Consider the following 21,823-nt stretch of genomic DNA (forward strand, 5'->3'; position numbering starts at 1 on the left):
TAATTGGCTTGATAATGCTCCCATGCAAATAGCATGGTCCATACAGAAATGTTGGCCCATGATATTGGAATTAGAGGATCAACAAGCAATTGTCCGTGCACTGAGCAGTGTCCACATACTTTTTAGACATGCATGAGTATTAGCCATAAAGGGTATAACTCGAGAGGTGTTAGTGTTTACTCTTTAAAAAGCAAACTCAGTCAACGTCCAACATTCCATCAGAAGATCTACTGTAAGTAACTTAGAGAGCTTTGGTGGGGCACAACTAGACAACTATAGATAAATATCCAACAAGATACTTTTTATTTTATAATAACTAGGGCTGTGAAATGATTAAAAATGTTAATCAAATTAATCACAGGTTTCTGTGGATTAATCATGATTAATTACATATTACCGATTTTCCGAATTTTTGTCATTAGTGTGCGTCTTTGATTTTGCGGTACCTTGATGCTCGAGTCACCCGTTGCCACTCGCAAAACTTTGGTGAACCCCTCGTCCTCAACAATATCAATCGGTCTACACCTTTTTGCAATACATTTGGCAACTGTGCTAGTCACCTTGTCACAGGCAGACATAGTGAGGGCCCTACGCTGTTCAGTGAGGGTGGTTTGGCGCATTCTACTTGAACTCCCCTCGCCGACCAACGCATGCTTCGCGTTGAGGTGGTATAGGTTACTTTAGGCTGGTATTGCTTCGGTGAAACGATAACATTCAGTCATTTAGCATTCAGTCATTTAGCAAACGCTCTTATCCAGAGCGATAACGTCCTCCCGTAGAGTGTGCATATCACTTTAGTTTTATTGGATGTTGCATCTTAGTTTTTTGGGAACACAAACTTCTCATCCAGAAGTTGCAGAATGGGTGTAATTGTGGGTATATTATGTTAAATGCGTTAAACAAAAATAACGAAATAATCCTGTGATTTTATCATAACGCGTTAACGCGTTATTTTTCACAGCCTTATAATAACTGAATGTTATGTGAAGACACCAGAAGGTGAATGAGGATATTTAGGAGGGTATACTTTAATCTGGATAAAACTAGGCAACAGGAAGACTACAAACTTACAGGGCAGAGATATCCTTTCCTTCATCTGGGTTTTGGGTAGGATGAAGATCAGAGAGTACACCTTAATGAGTAAAGATTAGGTCAAATTTACATAACATTTACATTTGTGTTAAATTTAGTTTTAAACCTTTGTAATTGCCTATAATGCATGTTTCCCATACTACACTATAAAGCATAGCAACAGGCCACATACCAGGAAGAAAAAGCAAGAGCTGGCCAACCAGAAGTGTCGTCCCCCATGGCCATAGATATTGAAGTCCTCTGCGGATAGGTGCTCATCAGGGTATAGGATCTCCAATGTACCCTGAGTGGGAGGGCCCAAGAGCCATCATGGACAATTAAACAAACTGTTACAGAAATTATTCAGAATCCATCACTTAATGTCGTAATTTCTCTTATATAAAAAGGCAAATTTATTTTGCCTTCTTTCAGACTTTCAACAGAATCATACACTTTACCTGTGTAATGGAATAACCCAGAGCTAGCACAGCAGTGATGGCAAGTACACGCTTTATACTGGACTTGCTCTCCAAGTGACCTGTTGGAATAGCCAAAAATAATCATCCCATTTTCTTGCATTGACACAAGTGGTGTTTTTTTTAGGAGGTCATTTACAGATTTTATAGGGTATTTCACACTGTTCCTTAAGGTCTCTGAATAGAGTATGTAACATTGGTTGGGCTGAAAATGGCCCAGGTCCTGTTATATGCACCCTAATGCACCCTGTGAAATAGCCCTGGAATAAAAACGAGAGGTTTTCTCCTTTTTATGGTTTGCTCATGAATATATACATGAGCTGCGCGCTGATTGGTTGGTTTACAACGAGTGAAGCTGCGGAGCAAAGTTGAAGCAACACGGCCAACAGCACTCACTGAAACATCGAAGGTGGAGACTGGAAATAAAAATTTAGCAATACTGACCCATGTAGCACAACTTTTTAAAGCCTTCTTCCTGCACATACAGGTTGAATACAGGTAGTTACAAGTGTTCATCTGTAGAATGCTAATGTACAACACCTACCAAATGCCAGTCCCAGAATGATAACGCTGAGCTCAATAGTCAGCAAGAAGAAACGAGTTATCTCCCACAGCACCTAATGGAGGAATAATATTAACAATGTATTATATTCAACAACCCATCTAGTGCCAGGTAAATTACAAAACCATCTGAAATAATTTGCCTACAAATGAATGGAATCATGCAGTTGGACAGTGTTACATTCATAAGGCAAATAGCATCAACAGATATATTTTTACTGGTTTGAAGCAAAGTACTCAAAACGGTCACATTTGTTAAACCATTTGGAATAAAGAATTATGCTACAGAAGTATAAAAAGAACATTATGTATGGACCTTTATGCTCCCTAATAACTAGTGATGCATGGATTAAAACAGAGCAGTGTAATTTGAATGCCACTAAAGGAAGTAACATGACACCTCCCTGAACCTTGATATTGTGAACACACACATCTTCTCCCTGTGTACCATGGGGATATACTGGAATTAGGGCTATGAGTAGTGTTACAATCCTTATGGAACCCAGACAAAAATCACCAAATAGGCACTGATTCAGTACCCTGACAAAAGATGAAGATGATAAAACACACCATGTTATTTGGTATATATGAATAAAAAAACATGTTATGATTTCACTACGTTAGTTGTACTGTCACTTAACTAGGGCTGCAACGAATGATCATTTTAATAATCGATTAATCTGTCGATTCTTTTTATCGATTAATCAATGAATCGGATAAAGAAACTAAACAAAAAAGCATACATTTCCAACCCTTCATTGAAAAACAGAACTGACCAAATTCACAGTGCAAAATATCTTCAGAATGTGCACAAACAGGCACACACTTTTGAAAACGTTATTATTATTAGCGTGGATTTAATGCTATTTTCAGAGATGGGCAATTTATTTGAGTTTGGTTTAAAACTTTATTGAAAATTGAAAGGTTGTGAAAGTAGGCCAGACTTTATTAGAATAATCTGGTGTATATTTAAGATTTTTTGACACCATTTTTAAAAAAAATCTGATTTGCGAGGATTAAGCTATTTTCAAAGATTAGTGATTTTATATAATTTTATTTGAAACTTAATTGAAAATGTAAAGGCTGTGGAAGTATACCAGACATTGTGAAGATACTCTGGTGTCTGTTTGAGGTTTTATATTCATAAAAATATTATAAAAGTCAATTTTTTTAAATGGTATGGGTAGTTTTCACCCGGTCCCTAACGCAACGCTGTAAAGTAGCGTCTTGCGAATGTGAGACGAATGTCGAATATGAAACTAACCTCGCCTCGGTCAATTAACACACTTTTTCAATGTATTTAGTGTGAAATGCTCCTACACCTTGGATGACTTAGGTCGTACTGATTTCTCTGCCTCCGCCACATCTCTCCGATGGTCTTTCCTCTACCTCCGCTCTGCTCCATGCTCAACTAAACTTTTGTTTTTTTATACTCAAACATCTCCGCGACTTATTGAGTGGCATAGTAGTCACGCAACACAACGTATCGATAATGAAATTCGTTGCCAACGCTTTTAATAATCGATTTAAATCGATTTAATCGATTCGTTTTTGCAGCCCTACACTTAACACCTAACTTTACTACGCTGATAACAACTATGGTCAAAACGTTGATCAATTCAAACATTTTAAAATAAAAAACCCTGACTGATGATGGCATTGGCTTTCCAGCCAACAACGTAACTTTCAATTTTACGTGTTTCAGAGTGAGACAGATGAGCTGGCATACACTCAAGCAGAAGAGATACAGGAGCCGAGTGCACCAGCTGGGCGTACGCCTGGACGTACGCTACGTCCGACGTAAAATTGAAAGTTACGTCTAACTTAGTTACGACTAGTGCACCAGTTAGATTTAAGCCCTTTCTGTGCTGCACCTGGGTGTACATTTTACGCCTAGTGGGGAGCAGGCGTAAGTTGGAAAATTTGACTAATATCCATGGTAATTATAATGTGGAACAGTTTGATCGCACATGCAGCGCGTCTTGTTTATAGGCAACATAGGGAAAGGGCATTAAGGCGAGAAAAAGTTGTCCGTGATCGCACAAATCCACTGTTTATTGTATTGGTGATCGATTTCCAAGCTGATTGTTTCTGTTTGTTTGTGTTGATATTATTAGGCCTACATTTCCCCGTGAGCATGCTTATATTCTGAGTAAATAACTCTAAAAGTTTTCAAATTTGTCTCAGTAAAATGTATTTTCCTTTTCTTTCTTAAAAAAAAAAATCCATGACTTGTTTTGAAGGGAGATAGGCAAGCTAAGTGCGCTTTGGATAGGCTCTTAAATGTGTTGCTTGGCAACGATCGACGCTTTCGCATTTTCACAAGGACGCGCATCTTAAAACCAGGCGTAGCTACGACCGTGTTCTGTCAAGCTCCTAGAGCCGAGTGCACCAGCTGGGCGGAAAAAAGTTGGTCTTAACTCTTACTTAGGTCTTAGCTACGTCCGACTTTGTGATTTGAATTTATACCAAGTGCACCAAGCTTGACAGACCAAGGTCGTAGCTACGTCTGGTCTTAAGATGCGCGTCCTTGTGAAAATGCGAAAGCGTCGATCGTTGCCAAGAAACACATTTAAGAGCCTATCAGAGCCAGTCTACGGGCTTATTAGACATTCTTTGAGCCTATCCGAGGCGCACTTTATAGCTAGCCTATCTCCCTTCAAAACAAGCCATGTATATAGAAAAACTAAAGAAAAATACATTTTACTGATAGAGAAATTAGAAAACATAGAGTTTGTATACTGAGAACAGAAGCGTGTTCACGTGGAAATGTATAATAATATCAACACAAACAAACAGAAACAATCAGCTTGGAAATCGATCAACAATAAAATTAACTGTGGATTTCTGCTACCACGGACGACTCTTTCTCGCCTTAACGGCCTTTCCATGTTGCCTATTAACAAGACGCGCTGCATGTGCGATCAAACTGTTAGCCCTAATTAGGCTACCATGGATTTTGGTCCGATTTTCCAATTTACGCCTGCTCCCCACTAGGCGTAAAATGTACACCCAGGTGCAGCACATTAAAGGGCTTAAGTCTAACTGGTGCACAAGTCGTAACTTTAAGTTAGTTGTAACTTTCAGTTCTACGTCGGACGTAGCGTACGCCCAGGCGTACGCCCAGCTGGTGCACTCGGCTCTCTACCTTACATCACAAACCAGTGAAGAAAGATTGATGACGCAAAGTTAATCATCAAAGTTGAGTAGCATAGGCCTACATGGAGTTGTAGGCTATAATCCACAGCACGTAGCCTATTTTACAAAGACTAGCCTAAGGCAAAAAAGACCAATGTTGCCACGTTACGTTGGGATGCTGTTGCGATGGCTGTTGGAACAGCAAGTTGCATAAATAAAGCCCATGCAAAGTTTATGTCAGCTTTCAATGTTGAAAAGGAAAGCTCAGAGAAAGAAAAGGCTTGGTGACTGGCGCGGAGAAATGCGTGTCTAGTGTGAACAGCCTTGCACCATTCGTAGCCAATCCTGGCGCTTTCTGTTGAAGTAATGCTTTAAACTGTAGGCTGTTTCTACTCTACAATAAAAGTACAAACAGCGTGCTTCAAAGCCTAGGGGAAATTGTACGTACATTTTTTATTAATACTGTATATTTGGGCCTATGCTCTAGACATATTTGTGTTTTGACAATTTGTGAATTGCGATAAACTGTTTCATGTATCTAGTTTTGTGGGTGAGGCTTTTCCATGTCATCATCATTCATATACGACTAATGTGTTTGATCAAATTATTTGCACAGTTCTTCATAGATCAATACATTTTTATCAACCCCCCCAGAACTCAATGTCCACATTATGTTTTTATTTTTTTTACCTTAAGTGATTATTTGTGAAAAATGGTGTGTGAGATACATGTCTCTCTACCATGCACATTTTCTAATTGTCTGCAACTTTCAGGAACAATCCCTTGCAGGAACAATTGCTTTTTGCAGATATATTTATTATATTATATAAATGTTATGTTTATGTGTGCTGCCTTACCTTGTCTATAATGGTAGCAGCACTGGAGGCACTGACGGTCATGGACACTATCGCCCGGGTGATTCCCACTGCTGCAACCACAAACACCTCAGGGACACACAATATGGCATTTTTAGCTCTTTTCATTTTGTACATGAAAATAAATGGTAGGCTTATTGTAGCTAGCTCTCAAGTCTTCTCACTGTGTGTTTCAGGTGTTGCCTAGCACCCAATTACTTTTGATAGAAAGTGGACAACACGGTTCTGCTAAAATGGCTTTAATTCCAACACTTAAAACGACTCTTTTAGAAAGTTAACAATTTCTTAGTCGCCGTTGATGTCTTCAGTATCGTCTGGATAGTAAAACTCAGCTGATTCCTCGATATCGCTCATTTTGAAGATGACATCAGAGCAGGGCAATAATAATCCGTATCAGACCGCACACCGGTGATGCGGTCAATACGCGTCTGGCATGACAACCCATTAGCCAATCAGAACGCTCGTACTGTGGTTGCCATATAATAATGCCGCATACCAGTATATAGAAGGTGATGAAGATGGGGCTTGAGGTTAGCCGGATCTTGGCCCTGGCGGAGGGAAGCTTCCACATCAGGAATATAAAGAACGCAACATTGGGCACCAGCAGCAACAGATCCCAAAACCGAACTCTAGGAGAGGATTAAGAGCAGACACATGACACAAACCTTATCTCACAATGGTGACATTTTTTTAAGGGTAAGGGTTTAGATTTTGGACTTGAGTTTGCAGGACTTATCCAACTCTAAATGTTCCGTCACTGCAAAGGAGTAAGCCATCTCTTTTTAAGACTAACCTAGCTAAGACATGCCTCACATTGTCACTTAGTCAAAAATGTTTTCATGTTTTTCACATTGATCGATGTCGGAAATGATCACGATATATTAATATATAATTGAATTTAAAGTTTTACGAGAATTCTCCTTAGAACAGAACCTTAAAGAGATCAGAAGATGAATTAGTTTGTTTGTTACCTAAAAACACACTGCTCATATACATCTTTAACAGCCATAGCTACTCCTCCCCCAGTTTTTGAAATGGCCTACGTAGACATGAAAGGTGTCAACATGTGCATCTCTTTACCGATTGCGTTGCTATTGTTTTGTTGAAAGTTCTGTTGCACAATGAATTCCAAACTTTTGTGGTGAAATAGGTAACATTAGCTGTGGACTATGCTAACTAGCTGTTCACGTGTTGCCTAGTCCTGTCAATACCAGAAGCACGGGTGCTCTTCTGGCACCTCCAGCTTTGATGTTCTGTAAAACTTATGTAAAACAACAATAGATTTTTGTTTACATAACAGTTATCCAGCTAGCTGTGTGTGTTCTGGTAATAGGAGTTAGCTAGCTAGCAGCAGTAACATCAGCAGTGCTGACCCATATACCTATGTATGGGTATATGTAGACACATTATCTCTACTCTAAAATCTGTTTGGAGTTGGCGTCCCGTTGACATGCGTCAACCACATGTTTGACTGGCCATTTGTGCACGGTTTTGTTGCTAGAGGAAATCTGACTCAGAACAACTATCGAAAATACGTCTTAACCCGTTAATTAGTAGCGTCACATTTATGTGATGTTCGAAAGCGGGCCCCACAGAGTACCGTCACACGTGTGATTCTGAACATTCCAACTGACTGTTAGACAAAAACTATATGACAAACGCTATAGTATGGCTTTAAAATGTACAATTAGGAGGCTAACAAGTAACACTAGCAGGTAGTAGCATTGCTACAATTATTATGCTAGGTTGCTAGGTAACGGAAGCTAACTAAAGCTAGCTGGCTTTCGTTTTGAAAAAATAACTTACTCTGGTGGAAGCGTCGGTAATACTTAGAACCATACCTGCAAACTCTGAAGGGCTGAAAAACGTAACACATTTTATACAGCCCAGCCGTCAGGTAATAGTCAAAGAACAAACAACAAAAAAGTTCAGAAACGTTATTTGGTCGATTATTCCTCCACTTCAATAATACCAATTGGTACAGTGTTTATATCGTCGGAAAGCCTGATTAGTCACCTTTAAAACAAGGTACAACTTGTAAGGATTGTGCATTCGTGGAATGAGCAACACAGCTAACAGTGTGGGTAGCGCCCCCAAAAAAGGTACCAAAATCCCCTTCACATCGGTCTTGACCTCGATCTTTAGCCAGGCCTAGCACCATTTGCACCTTAGCCCTGAGTCCAGCTGTGCTATATAAATAGAATCCTTCTCTTTAAGCTCGCTCATTCTGGAAAATAATTGTCAATATTTTATGTTCTGGACCAGGGATACTTTTTCATGATCATAAACGTTTGTTAAGGCTAAAGGCCATTGCACACTGAGTCCGAAATTCGTATCCGAAATGTTCCCACGTAAAAAAATAAATACAACCTCACATTATGTCAATCGCGCTTGCACACTGAGTCCGAAACTTTTGTCCATAAAAAAAAACTTGGATCGGGTTCGATTTTCTGCGTTTTTCGCATCCGTAGCCAGCATTTTGATAGGTTATTTGGCAATTCAGAGCCACCGTACAAGCGAACGACAAAATCCAGAAGGGGTCTGACAAGTTGATACACCTGGTAGCGACAGTCCATAAGCTGCAGCCAGACTTTGTCACAGGTCTCCCTCACAATCTTCCCTACAGTGCTGATGCCCAACCGAAAACTGCTGGCGATGGTGGTGAATGAGTCCCCAGTGCTCAGATACCTAAAATGATACATATAGCCTATTATTATAGCACACAAAATTATTATGTTGTATTGAATGTTTATTTCAATAGTGTGTGTGTGTCCTATGTTCTAGCAAATCATCAAACTGATCCACTGACATTCGGAAGTAAATTTTAATATTTCTCCGGATAATTTCTGAGCTCCTTGATGAGGAAATGAAACTCTCCTTCCTCTCTACGCAACTTCAGGTTTGGATGGACCCAATATTTCCTATTTCTCCTAATTTTTCTCTTTTTAATAAGAGAGAGGGGAACAAAGCCATCCTCACTCCTTGACGAATCCATTTAGTATTTTTTCGCAAACGTTTAATAAATACGCATTGGACTCAGTGTGCAAGGTGTCTGTGCGTGACGAATTTTAGGCTGACAAATTCGAAAAAAACGCACACGAAAATTTCGGACTTAGTGTGCAAAGGCCTTAACTCAACGTTAAATGATCCGCCAGAACAGGTGTTTCGATCACTCATTAAACCAGACACCAATTGGTCTTGTTTCATTACGTGTTCGTAATGAAATTACTAACGTATTTAGCTCCAACATTGTAGGTAGGCTACTGCAATACATTTCGCTGATCTTACGTTAGCTGACTAGTTGACAAGCTGACTACTGAAGCCTTTTCATAGAAGACGCTGCAGTTCACTTGATTCTGATTGGCCAAATGACTCGCCTGACATATCACAAAAGATGCTTTACTGTGAAGACGACCGCAGTCGTTTTTTGAAACTCCCGGGAAATTGTATCCCCCCCCCAAAATAAAAACTCTCCGGAGCTACACGATTCACGTGGATGACATTTTTTTCATTCAAAACGGCTTTTTTCACCGAAAAGTGACAAGTTTGCAGGTATGTAGAACTCACTCCTTAAAAGGTTAAATGTATTATCGTTATCTTGGGAGATTTTAGTGTGAAAATTATCAAGATTGTTGTATCGCCGAGCCCTACCTCTCACTTGTGGATTGATAACACCATTTGGAGATTCAAACCTGAAGACAAAAACTTTACCAATGCCAGATACAAAAAGGTCAGTTTTTGAACAAACATTTCCAAGGACAATTACCTGGAGTCCCCAATGTCTTCGTAAAGGACTTGTAGACATTTGTGAGGTTTGCTGATGTTGGCCTCGGAGTTGGGTTGCCAGGTAGGAAATACAGAAGTGTTGTCCACAGGTGTGGGGAACACACTAATGTTGTACTTGGCAAACCTTACCACCGCAGTCACCGCCGTGTCAAGCATAGTGCCTGGGCCTAGTATACAAAAACGGTAAACATCAGGAAATGCTTCTGTGGTGTTAAATTACATACTTCATGCATAAACAGCTAGAGATAAAAATGCACATGTTTAGAAAAGTATGCCATTGTTATTGGAATACCACATGCAGTTGGACTTTGACTCCAGCCATGTTGACTTTTCACAGACGTTGACCAATATTTTACAGTATTACCAATATATTGGCTGATTTTATCGACTAAAATTATTTTTGAGTTTAAATGATACTTTGTGATACAGGGTTGCCAACTGTTCCGTATTACCCAGGACATCTCCTATATTGTGCTGAATTGTTTTGTTGCCTACGGGACCTCCGTTCTCCCTTATGTTGATTATGGTCTATTCTGATCCCCACACAGCACTCTTACAGATCCTAGATCTGATACAACAGCAATAACAGAACATGTGTTGATCACACCATGATATCATCCGTCATCAGATCACAGGTCACCTCATGCGCATCAGTTGTATGTATAGCGTAAATGAGCCGAACAAGAGATCTCTTCATGGACGAATAGGGCTAGACTACCTTTTTGAATTTGTAGCAGCTTGTATGCCCATGTATCCCAATAGCAATATTTAAAATGTATTTCAAGGTCATTGTACTTTATTTTAGGTTAGTTTGCTAGGTAACAATATTTTTTCTTGCTTGTCTAACACTAGATAGAGTTGGTGTCACCTGTTTCTCAAATTGCACACAAAAACAACATACAATTTTTGTTCAGCTGCCCTTACAAATGATGTACTGTTGCATGCAATTCAACTGGGACATCCTTCTTTATTTACTCTACATTGCACCTTGAACTTTAACCATGTTCATCCAGCTGACAGTTTGTGGCACAAAAATATTGTAGAAAAAAAAACAAGGTTGGTGCAACATTTTGTCTCTGCTTTTGTTCCTTTGTAATGTCTGAAGTTCAACTGATGTGATAAATCTTCCACTATAAAGTATATTTTTGGCACACTGCATTTGACCTAACCTGGCTCTGCCCTCCTACGAACTTATGCTCAATTTTCATTTTGCTTCTGTACTAGGTCTGGGATTCGTTTTTTGTGAAAAAAAATTGTAGGTCCAATCAGCAAACAGAGGGAGTGGCTGTGAATGATAACGTTGATATTGTGCGCTAGTTTGAATTGTAGTTCAGTAATGGCGGTGGTCCGTTGTGGCACTGACCAATATCCAGATGTTAAAGCCGGAACAAGAACAATCCTTGCTGAGTTTTGTTGGTGGCCATAATGTTGTGGCCCTCCTCCCCACAGTGTACAGGAAAAGTTTAATTTTCCAGCTAGCTCTGTTAATGGTGAAGGAGTTGGCTAAGGCGAACGCTAGCGATTGGTTATGGCAGATCCAGAGTGGCTCTGGGCAGATCCAAAGGGTGAAAAGAGTAGTGTGTCGCTGTGACGTAGAACGGTCCTGTTTTGGATCCGCCTATACAAAACCTGAGCTGAAAACAGAAGAGAAACTTTTTAACGGACTAACTCCACATTTCAGTGCAACAGTTTTTGTACTTTGCACATGCTTTCAGGAACTCATTTCTATGCAGTTAGATTAGTTTCATAATTCAAACAAACAAACGTAACACGATTCAAACAAACGTAACACGATTCAAACAAACAAACGTAACACGATTCAAACAAACATAACACGATTCAAACAAACGTAACACGATTCACAAATGTATTTCGTGATTCACAAATGTAACGCGATTCACAAATAAATGACCCCCATTGCACATTCTCTGGCTAACTTTAAGCAGGCTAGCTGTGATTGGCTGTGATTGCAGGGATTTGTAACTCGTGTTCTCCGATTTGTAACTCGTGTTCTCCGATTTGTAACTTGTGTTTGTCAGGTTGCAAACAAATGTAATGGGGGTCATTTATTTGTGAATCGCGTTACATTTGTGAATCGTGTTACGTTTGTTTGAATCGTGTTATGTTTGTTTGAATCGTGTTACGTTTGTTTGAATCGTGTTACATTTGTTTGAATCGTGTTACATTTGTTTGAATCGTGTTACGTTTGTTTGAATCGTGTTACGTTTGTTTGTTTGAATTATGAAACTAATCTAACTGCATAGAAATGAGTTCCTGAAAGCATGTGCAAAGTACAAAAACTGTTGCACTGAAATGTGGAGTTAGTCCGTTAAAAAGTTTCTCTTCTGTTTTCAGCTCAGGTTTTGTATAGGCGGATCCAAAACAGGACCGTTCTACGTCACAGCGACACACTACTCTTTTCACCCAAATAGAAGTACCCCCCGGAATAAAAGTACCCCCCGGACAGATTCTCAAAATCGTATAAAAGGACCGCCCGGAATAAAAGTACCCCCCAGAAAATTGCTATATCAACACGCAAACTGTGTCCATATGCTATTAAAAAAAATCTACTAGTTTAAGTGTCCATCTTTTACTGTCACTTGCAATCAGGAATAGAAATGGACAGCAAATATACCATTGCTAGGAAAAAACTTCAACACTTTTAGTTTGGAAATACATAATCATTGTTAGAAAAAAGAAAAAAAAAAGGCTGTTTGGTTACAAATATATGGTAGTACTATTAATATATTTCTAATGACATCATCTCGCAGCACCTCATATTTCACGTCTTGTGCGGCATACAATCCTGAACTTGCACTGACAACCTTCAGTTGGTAGCTTACGTCATTAGCTAATGTAAGCTACTTGCCAGTAGCTAGCAACTAAGGTAGCTAACGTTTTCACATCAAAGTTTATCTTCCCTTCCGAAAAAAACGCATGGAATTATTTTTTTTCTCGATTTTCAAAAATAAAATAAACGTACCGTCCAAAATAAGAACGTAACGGATGGATTTTTCGTGGTAAAAAAAATAAACGTACCGGTACGATTATTTGGGTGAAAAGAGTACGTCAGATCACAGACTGTTGCATTCTGTTACTCAGCTGGTAAGACAAAGTAATTAACACATAAAACACTCGGAGACTGCAATTGATGTAGTTAGTGTTGCTGTTGTTGCTAAATTCAATAAATTCGAAGGGGTGGAGCTCAAACAGAGAAGACTGCAGATTTTTTTCACGATTTCAAAGCCTAATTTAACATACTTGTCGGTGTTTTTCATTCACATTTGGATGGGTAGTAAACAACACATTCTTCTGTGGTGTGGTGAACTTAACACATTTTCAATTCCACTTTACAGGATCTTTAACGATTGTCAATGGAGCGATCCCAGACTCTCTGTAAATGAAATGTACGAGTCTGGTAGGACCAGGCTACATTTGACCATGAATTGGGACAAACATTTTTCTGACATTCTAGTTAAATAGTAGGGTGATTTCAGGTAATGTGGGCATAGCCGCGGGAACATATTTTATCAAGGGGGTGCTGGGGGGGGGGGCTTAATGTTGCGGGGTAGCAGGGACGTACTGGGAGTAAACCCAGACCGGCCCAGCAGAACTGGTCCCCATATACACCACCACAGCTGCCCTCCTAATGCAAGCATATTCAGTGTTCGATGCGATGCAATGCAATACATTTTTTGGCCTTTATTTGAGCGCAAAATAGTTGAGCTTTATGTAAAATAAACATAACCGTTTTTTTCAATTGGTAAAACCTTGTCTAGTGAAGGTGATTTCTTGGTCTCTTAATTTTTCAGCCCCACCCTACGTTTCTTAGCCTGGTTCTCCATCATTATTCTTCTCCCGGTGCTCCCGATGGCCACTCCGCTACTGCGGAGCTGTGCCACGGTGGTGGATTTTTAAGTCATATCAATTTAAATGCTCACGCTGTCAGGGGGTGCTGCAGCACCCTCAGCACCCCTAGTTCCCGCGGCCATGATTGTGGGACACGTTTTGGTACAGGCTCCAGTAGACTTACAAAAAAACTGTTAACTCACCCCAGTCGTGTTTCCAGGGCTCCAGACTAACTTTTTTTACTAGGAGCACAGTAGCCTGACTGACAATTTTAGGAGCACAAGCAGAAAATTTAGGGGCACACCTTATATTGACCTGCAATGCTAATAGTTAATGTAACTAGATAGGGTACAATTCAGTTGCAATTTTAGACAATCTTTTAAAATATATTGTTTATTATCATTTGATGCTGGTAGTTCATGAAGAAAGGGACATCCTTAGTTTTTTCATCCAATATTTTACATAGTAATACATAAATATATTAATTGTTATCCAGTGAAATTAGGGATTTATATTAGCAAGGGGGTTTACGTTTAGCACTTTTGCAAGGCACTGTTTTCATGTCACATTCTCATTGGGGGCTGAGCACCCCTAAAGGTCTGATCCTAGAATCGCCCCTTGGACAATTTCTGGGGAAATTGTGGGGTGTGCCTGCGTCGGTTGCAGATTGGTCTTTTCTTTTTTTTACTGTCATTTTTACAACTGATATACAGCGACGCACCATATAAGCTTGAGTTTAAATACATTATTTAATGTGACATTACGTACTGTACATAGAAGTCTTAGCTAAATGACTTAAATGTATGATGCACTTTTCGATCAGTCCTCCGACACCACAACACGATACTTGCCGAGTATAACAGCGCAACAGCTCAAACACAGGCAGGGATGCAGTAGCAAACGCTAGTGCTAAATATGTATTTAGCTGCTAGGCTCCATGACGCCGGGTAAGAAGGGCTCGTGAAACTGCTCACCAAAAGAACAAAGGGGCACCCCCTTGTCTGGCAAATTAAGACATGTTCGTAGGAACCTAGCGAAAAATAGCCTAAACTTTCCAAGACTTTTAGCTAGGTTTATAGGTACATAGCGTAAAATAGCCAACTTTCCTAGACTTTAAGCTACGGTACTAATACAGAAGGAACGCTGATATCGCTGTCTTACTAGACCGTCGTATCTATGCGTCATTGCTAACGTGTGCTGACATTGTGCACACCCAATGAATTAAAAATTTGTAGGTTGCACGTGCTTGTAAAAAATGCTTGCACTGTCTCAAAAACCGGTCGCAAAATGAGACCATTTGGTCACAGTCTGGAGCCCTGGTTTCTGTAAATGGTTTTAGGGCTTATAACATTTTCATGTTGGAATGAAATGGAAATACACAGTATTTTAGGGGCTACACAATTAAGACATAACATGACCCCCTTTTTCATTCAGGCAGCATTTTCAGGTAATGTGGGACAGCTTGTATGGTAAAGTGGGACATTCATCGTCTGTCAGCGTAGTCTGCTAATATTAATAATAATTAGTTTACATTAGTGCTGCAACAAACAATTATGTTGATAATCAACTAATCTAACGATTATTAGATCGATTAGTCGATTAATCGTCAATTTTTTCATTGATTAATCAGAAAGCTTTGAACGATACAATGTTAAAACATTGAGTTATACTTATTCTAATTAATAAATAAAACCAAGAAATCACTAGAAAAAAATATTTGTATTGCACTTTGAGCCAAATGAACAGGCTATTACATCTCTTTTTGTCCAATTGTGTCCAACTCAAATAAAAAATGGTCTCTAAGCATTGTTTCATTCACATTGCTTTAAAGTATATAAAAGATAAATAAACTTATTTAAAAAATAATAAAATACAATTCAGTTGTATTACAGACAAAAAAAGTAGGAATGTAAAGAAGTCTCATGCTAAGATTAAAAACGCCCCTCTTTTTGGTTCGTGGAAGCAACTTTCGATAACTCACCATAGTAACATATCAATTAGCACTAACCTGCTCCAGAGCAGGCTAACGTAAGTGTAGCTGGATAATCTTGCCACACCCCCGGAAAATAACATGGTAGCTCCCTTTTTGAGAGACCCAGTTGACCAAGGAGCAATATTCTAGTTCGATTAGCTTTCCATACCATTAGAGTTCTACGCGATCGCCATCATTCTTTATTTCACACGGATGAGTTCTTATTTGAGCGATATCGATTAAGCCGCCAAGGACTCATTTGCAAGACCTTGTCGGGCCGTACATTGCAAATATCACACGCCACAGCAAGCTTTATGCTTTATTATGAGAAATGCTGCTGTATGTGAATATGTAACACTATGTTTTAGGAAATGTCTCGTCTTATCTGTTGTGCCGGTGCTCTTTATATGTTTCACTGTGGGAGTGGGAAATGTCATATCAATTCCTTTTTATGTGAAGAAATTGACAATAAAGCTACTTGAAACTTTAACTGTGCTTCAAACTCTTTGCATAGTGTAGTGGAAATTTTGGTCATATGCATAGATGTATGTGTATGAAATCTATAATCTTCTATGTTCATTGGTAAGAGACAGGAAGGGAAAATAATTAAGTTGAGTTCAAAGGAATGTGAGGTGCTGATGGCTCTGTGGGCAGCTTGCCCTGGGGGATGGGTGAAGCATCTTATATGGCCTTCTGTCCTCTGGTTACTGTAAGGGGTCAATGAGACAGTTGCTCTGAACTTTGGCTAGAAGGACTGTGTCCTGTTTCATTGTTTGTGTTAATTAAAAGTATTGTTTGAAGATGGTCACACAAAGGACAGTTGACCATTTGACTGGTCAACCCCTGTGGCTTTATTATCTACTGCTCTGGAGAGAGATGCCGCATCAAAGAACTTTGGGACACTTGGTATTGTTTCAAACTGTCACTAAGTTGAGTTAGCCAATCACAGAGTTTGCTACATTGATTGATTGACCTTATAGAATACCATTTGATCTTAAGTTTATATAAGGCAGTGCATGTGTGATGGTTGGCCGCGATGCAGAAAACATTGGCAAAGCCATAGCATGCGTTGCTGTAAGAAAAGTGTAGGCTACTTGGCACTTAACCAGCTGATGAATCAATTCATCATATTTCCTGGCCATGTCCCAGTCAATGAAATCAAAGAGGAATATTACATGATATAAGCGCTTTCAGAAAATCACGGTTTTGGTGATCGACCTTTTCTGCCTTTTGAAGTAGGACGTGCACGTGCACTTGCCTGATGAGTTTAGCCCCAATTGAAATGAACCACATGATTTGGATGCGGATCAGTCGTTGACGAACCGATATTTGCTGTTCTCAATTAGCTCGCTAATGTTAACGGGCTAAAGGGCCTATTGATTAACTTAGCTCCAACCCTTACGACGAACGGGCCCCTGTTCAATAAAAAACAGTGAGTAACAGTATAATTTCTGGACTGGCTTTTTGTTTGTCTCATTACAATGGTCGTATACACTGAACTGTTCAACTGCTGTCTGTGGACATGTTGCTACTGTGGACATGTTGCTACGGTGTTAGTATCCGTGAAATACTGGTAATTTGTTATTATCAACTGGTGTAGCGTTAGCTAACTGAGAAGGGTCCAAATGCAGTGCTCCCTCCTTAGGCCCCTCTTAACCGGAACTCTCTCCTCAGGCCCCTGAAGCCGGAACTCTCTCCTCAGGCCCCTGAAGCCGGAACTCTCTCCTCAGGCCCCTTTTTTCATGTGTATCCGAGGTATTAGCGCCACCGCTGGTCGGAGGATACTGTAGGCTATTTATATTAATAGGCTAACTTACATTGAACTTCGGTTTTAGCATAAGTCAATAGTGTTTAACATAGCGGAAATTAGCTAGCATTGCGGCTAGCGTTACGTAGGCTACATGGTTCTAAATTAACACCCGCCGACCCGCCAAATGCGGGCTAAATTTCATTTTCATAATGAAAACTCGCTAGCCAGTTTGGCCGGTGATACATGAGGCATTTCATGAACAATACATAAGGCTATTTTCTCGGCATGGTTATTGTTAATTTATCCCCCTGCAGTAGCCTAAGTTTCCCATGAACACTGTGCCGAAATCCTACGTTATTGGAATATGGAATATACGTGTAGTACTATTATTACACATCTTGATTGAGGTTGTAATTGATGAAGCAACATTTAACATAAATACAAGGATAGATATCGATTTCAGATTAAGCGAGTAGTGTTGTTTGTATTATCAACGTTAAAAAATGAATTATTTCAGAGCCGGCTCTTGTTGCCCTGGAAACAATAAACAATAACACGAGCCAGCTGTAGCTGCTGCAAATGACCAACTGAAAAAATGTGATATTATACAATAACCACTAGATGGCGCTAAACTGCCAAACCTATTTTCTATGCTTGCCAGGGGCAGAACAGTGATCATGTTCGTAATGTTAGCAATACGTAACGCTAGCCGCAATGCTAATTTCCGCTATCTTAAACACTATTGACATATGCTAAAACCGAATTTCAATGTAAGTTAGCCAATTAATATAAATAGCCTACAGTTTCCTCCGACCAGCGGTGGCGCTAATACCTCGGATACACATGAAAAAAGGGGCCTGAGGAGAGTTCCGGCTTCAGGGGCCTGAGGAGAGAGTTCCGGTTTAGAGGGGCCTGAGGAGGGAGCACTGCAATTGGACCCTATTGGAGAATGGAGATGAGCTAACTAGCCATCCAGCTTGAGCACACTCACCTCTTGCCGTTTCCATCTCCTCTCGTGCTTTCGTTTTAAATGTTCATGCATGCACGTTGTGCTACCATGGAAAACAAGTTCCACCTTGCACACATTACATATTACAGGATTTTTTGTTGGATCTTTCATGAAACTTTGCCACACAATACTTTTTCAGGCCCGTTTGCACCCTAAAATGTCAACCGCTGTTTTCTTCTATTGGAAAGCATACGGGAGGGCTGCATTAGTCTAGCGCTGCACTGGTCAAATCACGTTATTGCAGGCACCAAACAGAAATATTTGTCGACGATTTGTTATTGTCGACGTTGTCGATAACGTTGACTAATCATTGCAGTTTATTTACAACAATGCTATACAATCTATATACAATCAGTGGTTTAACCCCTTCATTATGCTGCAATAATACTCATTGTAACTTAATTTAAATTCCTTTGCCAGCCTTACCTTAGACTAAATAGAATGTCATTTGCCGCTGAACTTTCGATGCGTTTTTTCTGTACGGACAGCCTGTCAAGCCAAATCACGCCTACTCTGATTATGTCAGACAAATAAAAACCACTGCATAGTGACTAGAAGTGTTGTATTTACGAGTCAAGATCAGCTCTGGTGATTGGATGTCAGTTTTGCATACATTAAATCATCAAAATGCATAACTGTCCCACTTTACCTGAACTCACCCTATGTAATGTGGGTATTGAGGCACATCCTACATTTTTCAGGTATACTTTATAGTATGGTACTAAGGGTATTGGGACGCATCGATGGTAACTGGTGCCCCTCTTTTTCTGTTTTGCATGTGAGATGTTTTTGGTGTTTGTTTTTTGCTGTCCAAATGGTGATTTCTCTGATCATTTACATCCAGGTCTATTCATATAAGCTTACATAACGATTACGACCGTCAAGCTAGAGACTAAGTAGAACGTGACACGTTTTTGCCTTTCCAATTGTACAAGAGCATGAATTCGAGAGGCAGTTAGAACCAAAACTGTACTGTACTGTAGCTAGTGGTACGTCCCAGTGGAGCGAGTGGTACGTGAGAGTGGCTAATGGTACATGCCAGTGGAGCGAGTGGTACGTGCCAGTGCCTCTACTGGCACCTAGTGGTATGTGTCAGTGGAGCTAGTGGTACATGGCAGTAGCTGGTGGTACGTGACAGCGCCTCCACTGGTACATGACAGTTACTGTTATGTTGATAGTGGTACGCAAGTGTCTCGTGGCAGTTGCATTGGGTGTCTTGCAGCTTTTGTTTACTGTCATGTACTGCCCCGCGGCCATTTTAGAATAGGAGAACAACTTTTATTTTTTTAACGTGTGGCGGCCTGCGGAAACCCGTGTATGTCGCCGCCGCTCATTGTTGGCTATAAGCCATAAAAGATCGAAAACACCCTTAACTTAATTGTAATGTACAAAAAGTATATGATTACTTATGAAAAACTGTTAATTTCAATGGTTTTTGGACATGTCAGGTAGCAAGATTTTCAAGCCATGTCAAATCAAATGCTCAGTTTGCCTGCTCATAACAACTGATCAATGAAATAACTTGCTGAGGAGTTATTAAAGTAGCCTCTACTTGACTGACATTTACTTACTTACACATACATTCACAACGTCATTACGAACAAAAGGATTTTCTCCCTTATCACTTTGACACAGGTCGACTTTAAAATGATGTAACTTCAGTTGTGATAAAGATATGTGAGTGATTTAAACAGATTTGTATCCAGGAGAGTTTGTAGTTTCCAATATGTATAATACCCAGCAAGTACATTTGCAATCATAGGGTGTCATTTATTGACATGGTTCTTCATATGAAAATAATGAACTATTATTAACAACTGTATTTACTCAGAGTATCGAAATGCAAATGTAGGCTATTGACTTCAGTTATTACAATTAATGACATATACGCCAATAAGAGGCGCTGATAACAACATAACGACGTGCATTAGAGACGTAGGAGAGTCTACAACGGTGGCTCATGTGCACTCTTAAATTCAGTTACTCTGAGTAAAATAATTTGTTACTAATTCATTACGTGTGCACAAGTCTGCTTTACATTACAGTCACACCATTACACTGTGTGCAATATAATGTCTAAATCGACTACTTTGTATGGTGAGCTTGTAGTGAGACATCAAAAGTATGGTTTGGAGTCTGTTAGCACGAACAGTTTAACTTATATTTAAAAAATCTAAGTTTATAGCCTGTACTCCTATTCTAAAATGGCCGCGGGGCAGTTACATAACAGTAAACAAAAGCAAGACACCCAATGCAACTGCCACGAGACACTTGCGTACCACTATCAACAGAACAGTAACTGTTCTGTTACTGGTACACTGGCATGTACCACTAGCCCAGGGCTCCAGACTGCGACCAAATGGTCGCATTTTGCGACCAGTTTTTGAGACAGTGCGAGCATTTTTTACAAGCACTCGCGCATGTGCCACCTACAAATGTTGAATTCATTGGATGTGCACAATGTCAGCACACGTTAGCAACAACGCAGATACGACGTTCTAGTAAGACAGCGATATCAGCTTTCCTTCTGCATTAGTACTGTAGCTTAAAGTCTAGGAAAGTTGAGGCTATTTTTCGCTACGTACCTATAAACTTAGCTAAAAGTCTTGGAAAGTTTAGGATATTTTTCGCTAGGCTCCTACGAACATGTCTTAATCTGCCAGACAAGTGGGTGCCCCTTCGTTCTTTTGGTGACCAGTTTCACGATCCCTTCTTACCAGGCGTCATGGAGCCTAGCAGCTAAATACGCACTAGCGTTGCTACTGTATCCCTGCCTGTGTTTGAGCTGTTGCGCTGTTATACTCGGCAAGTATCGTGTTGTGGTGTCGGAGGACTGATCGAAAAGTGCATCATACATTTAAGTCATTAAGCTAAGACTTGCATGTACAGTACGTAATGTCACATTAAATAATGTATTCAAACTCAAGCTTATATGGTGCGTTGCAGGGGCAATTCTAGGATCAGACCTTTAGGGGTGCTCAGCCCCCAATGAGAATGTGACATGAATACAGTGCCTTGCAAAAGTGCTAAACGTAAACCCCCTTGCTAATATAAATCCCTAATTTCACTGGATAACAATTTATACATGTATGTATTATTATGCAAAATATTTAATGAAAAAACTGAGGAGGTCCCTTTCTTCATGAACTATCAGCATCAAATGATAATAAACAATATATTTAAGAAAATATAAAAAAAATATTAGGAATGCTTGAGCACTCCTAAAAAGGATCTAAAATTGCCACTGAATTGTACCCTCTCCAGTTACATTAATAAATGCATTGCAGGTCAATATAAGGTGTGCCCCTTAATTTTCCGCTTGTGCTTCTAAAATTT

The 21,823-nt window shown here is 39.7% G+C and overlaps 1 protein-coding gene across 3 annotated transcripts in view; it reads right to left on the reverse strand.

Moving 5' to 3' along the window:
• tpra1 (transmembrane protein, adipocyte asscociated 1) overlaps positions 1-21,823 on the reverse strand; it is a 35,363-nt gene that overhangs the window by 11,685 nt on the left and 1,855 nt on the right. For all 3 annotated transcript variants that reach the window (XM_047014146.1, XM_047014145.1, XM_047014147.1), the window contains exons 2-8: positions 9,888-10,074; positions 6,618-6,750; positions 6,104-6,190; positions 2,092-2,164; positions 1,530-1,609; positions 1,265-1,375; positions 1,072-1,132 (exon numbers count right to left, since the gene is read on the reverse strand). In XM_047014146.1, the coding sequence (XP_046870102.1) occupies positions 1,072-1,132; positions 1,265-1,375; positions 1,530-1,609; positions 2,092-2,164; positions 6,104-6,190; positions 6,618-6,750; positions 9,888-10,063 (721 nt within the window). In that variant the 5' untranslated portion in view covers positions 10,064-10,074. The remainder of the gene's footprint in view (positions 1-1,071; positions 1,133-1,264; positions 1,376-1,529; positions 1,610-2,091; positions 2,165-6,103; positions 6,191-6,617; positions 6,751-9,887; positions 10,075-21,823) is intronic.

The sequence above is a fragment of the Hypomesus transpacificus genome, unplaced genomic scaffold (genome assembly GCF_021917145.1).
Source record: "Hypomesus transpacificus isolate Combined female unplaced genomic scaffold, fHypTra1 scaffold_224, whole genome shotgun sequence".
Classification (NCBI taxonomy): Eukaryota; Metazoa; Chordata; class Actinopteri; order Osmeriformes; family Osmeridae; genus Hypomesus; species Hypomesus transpacificus.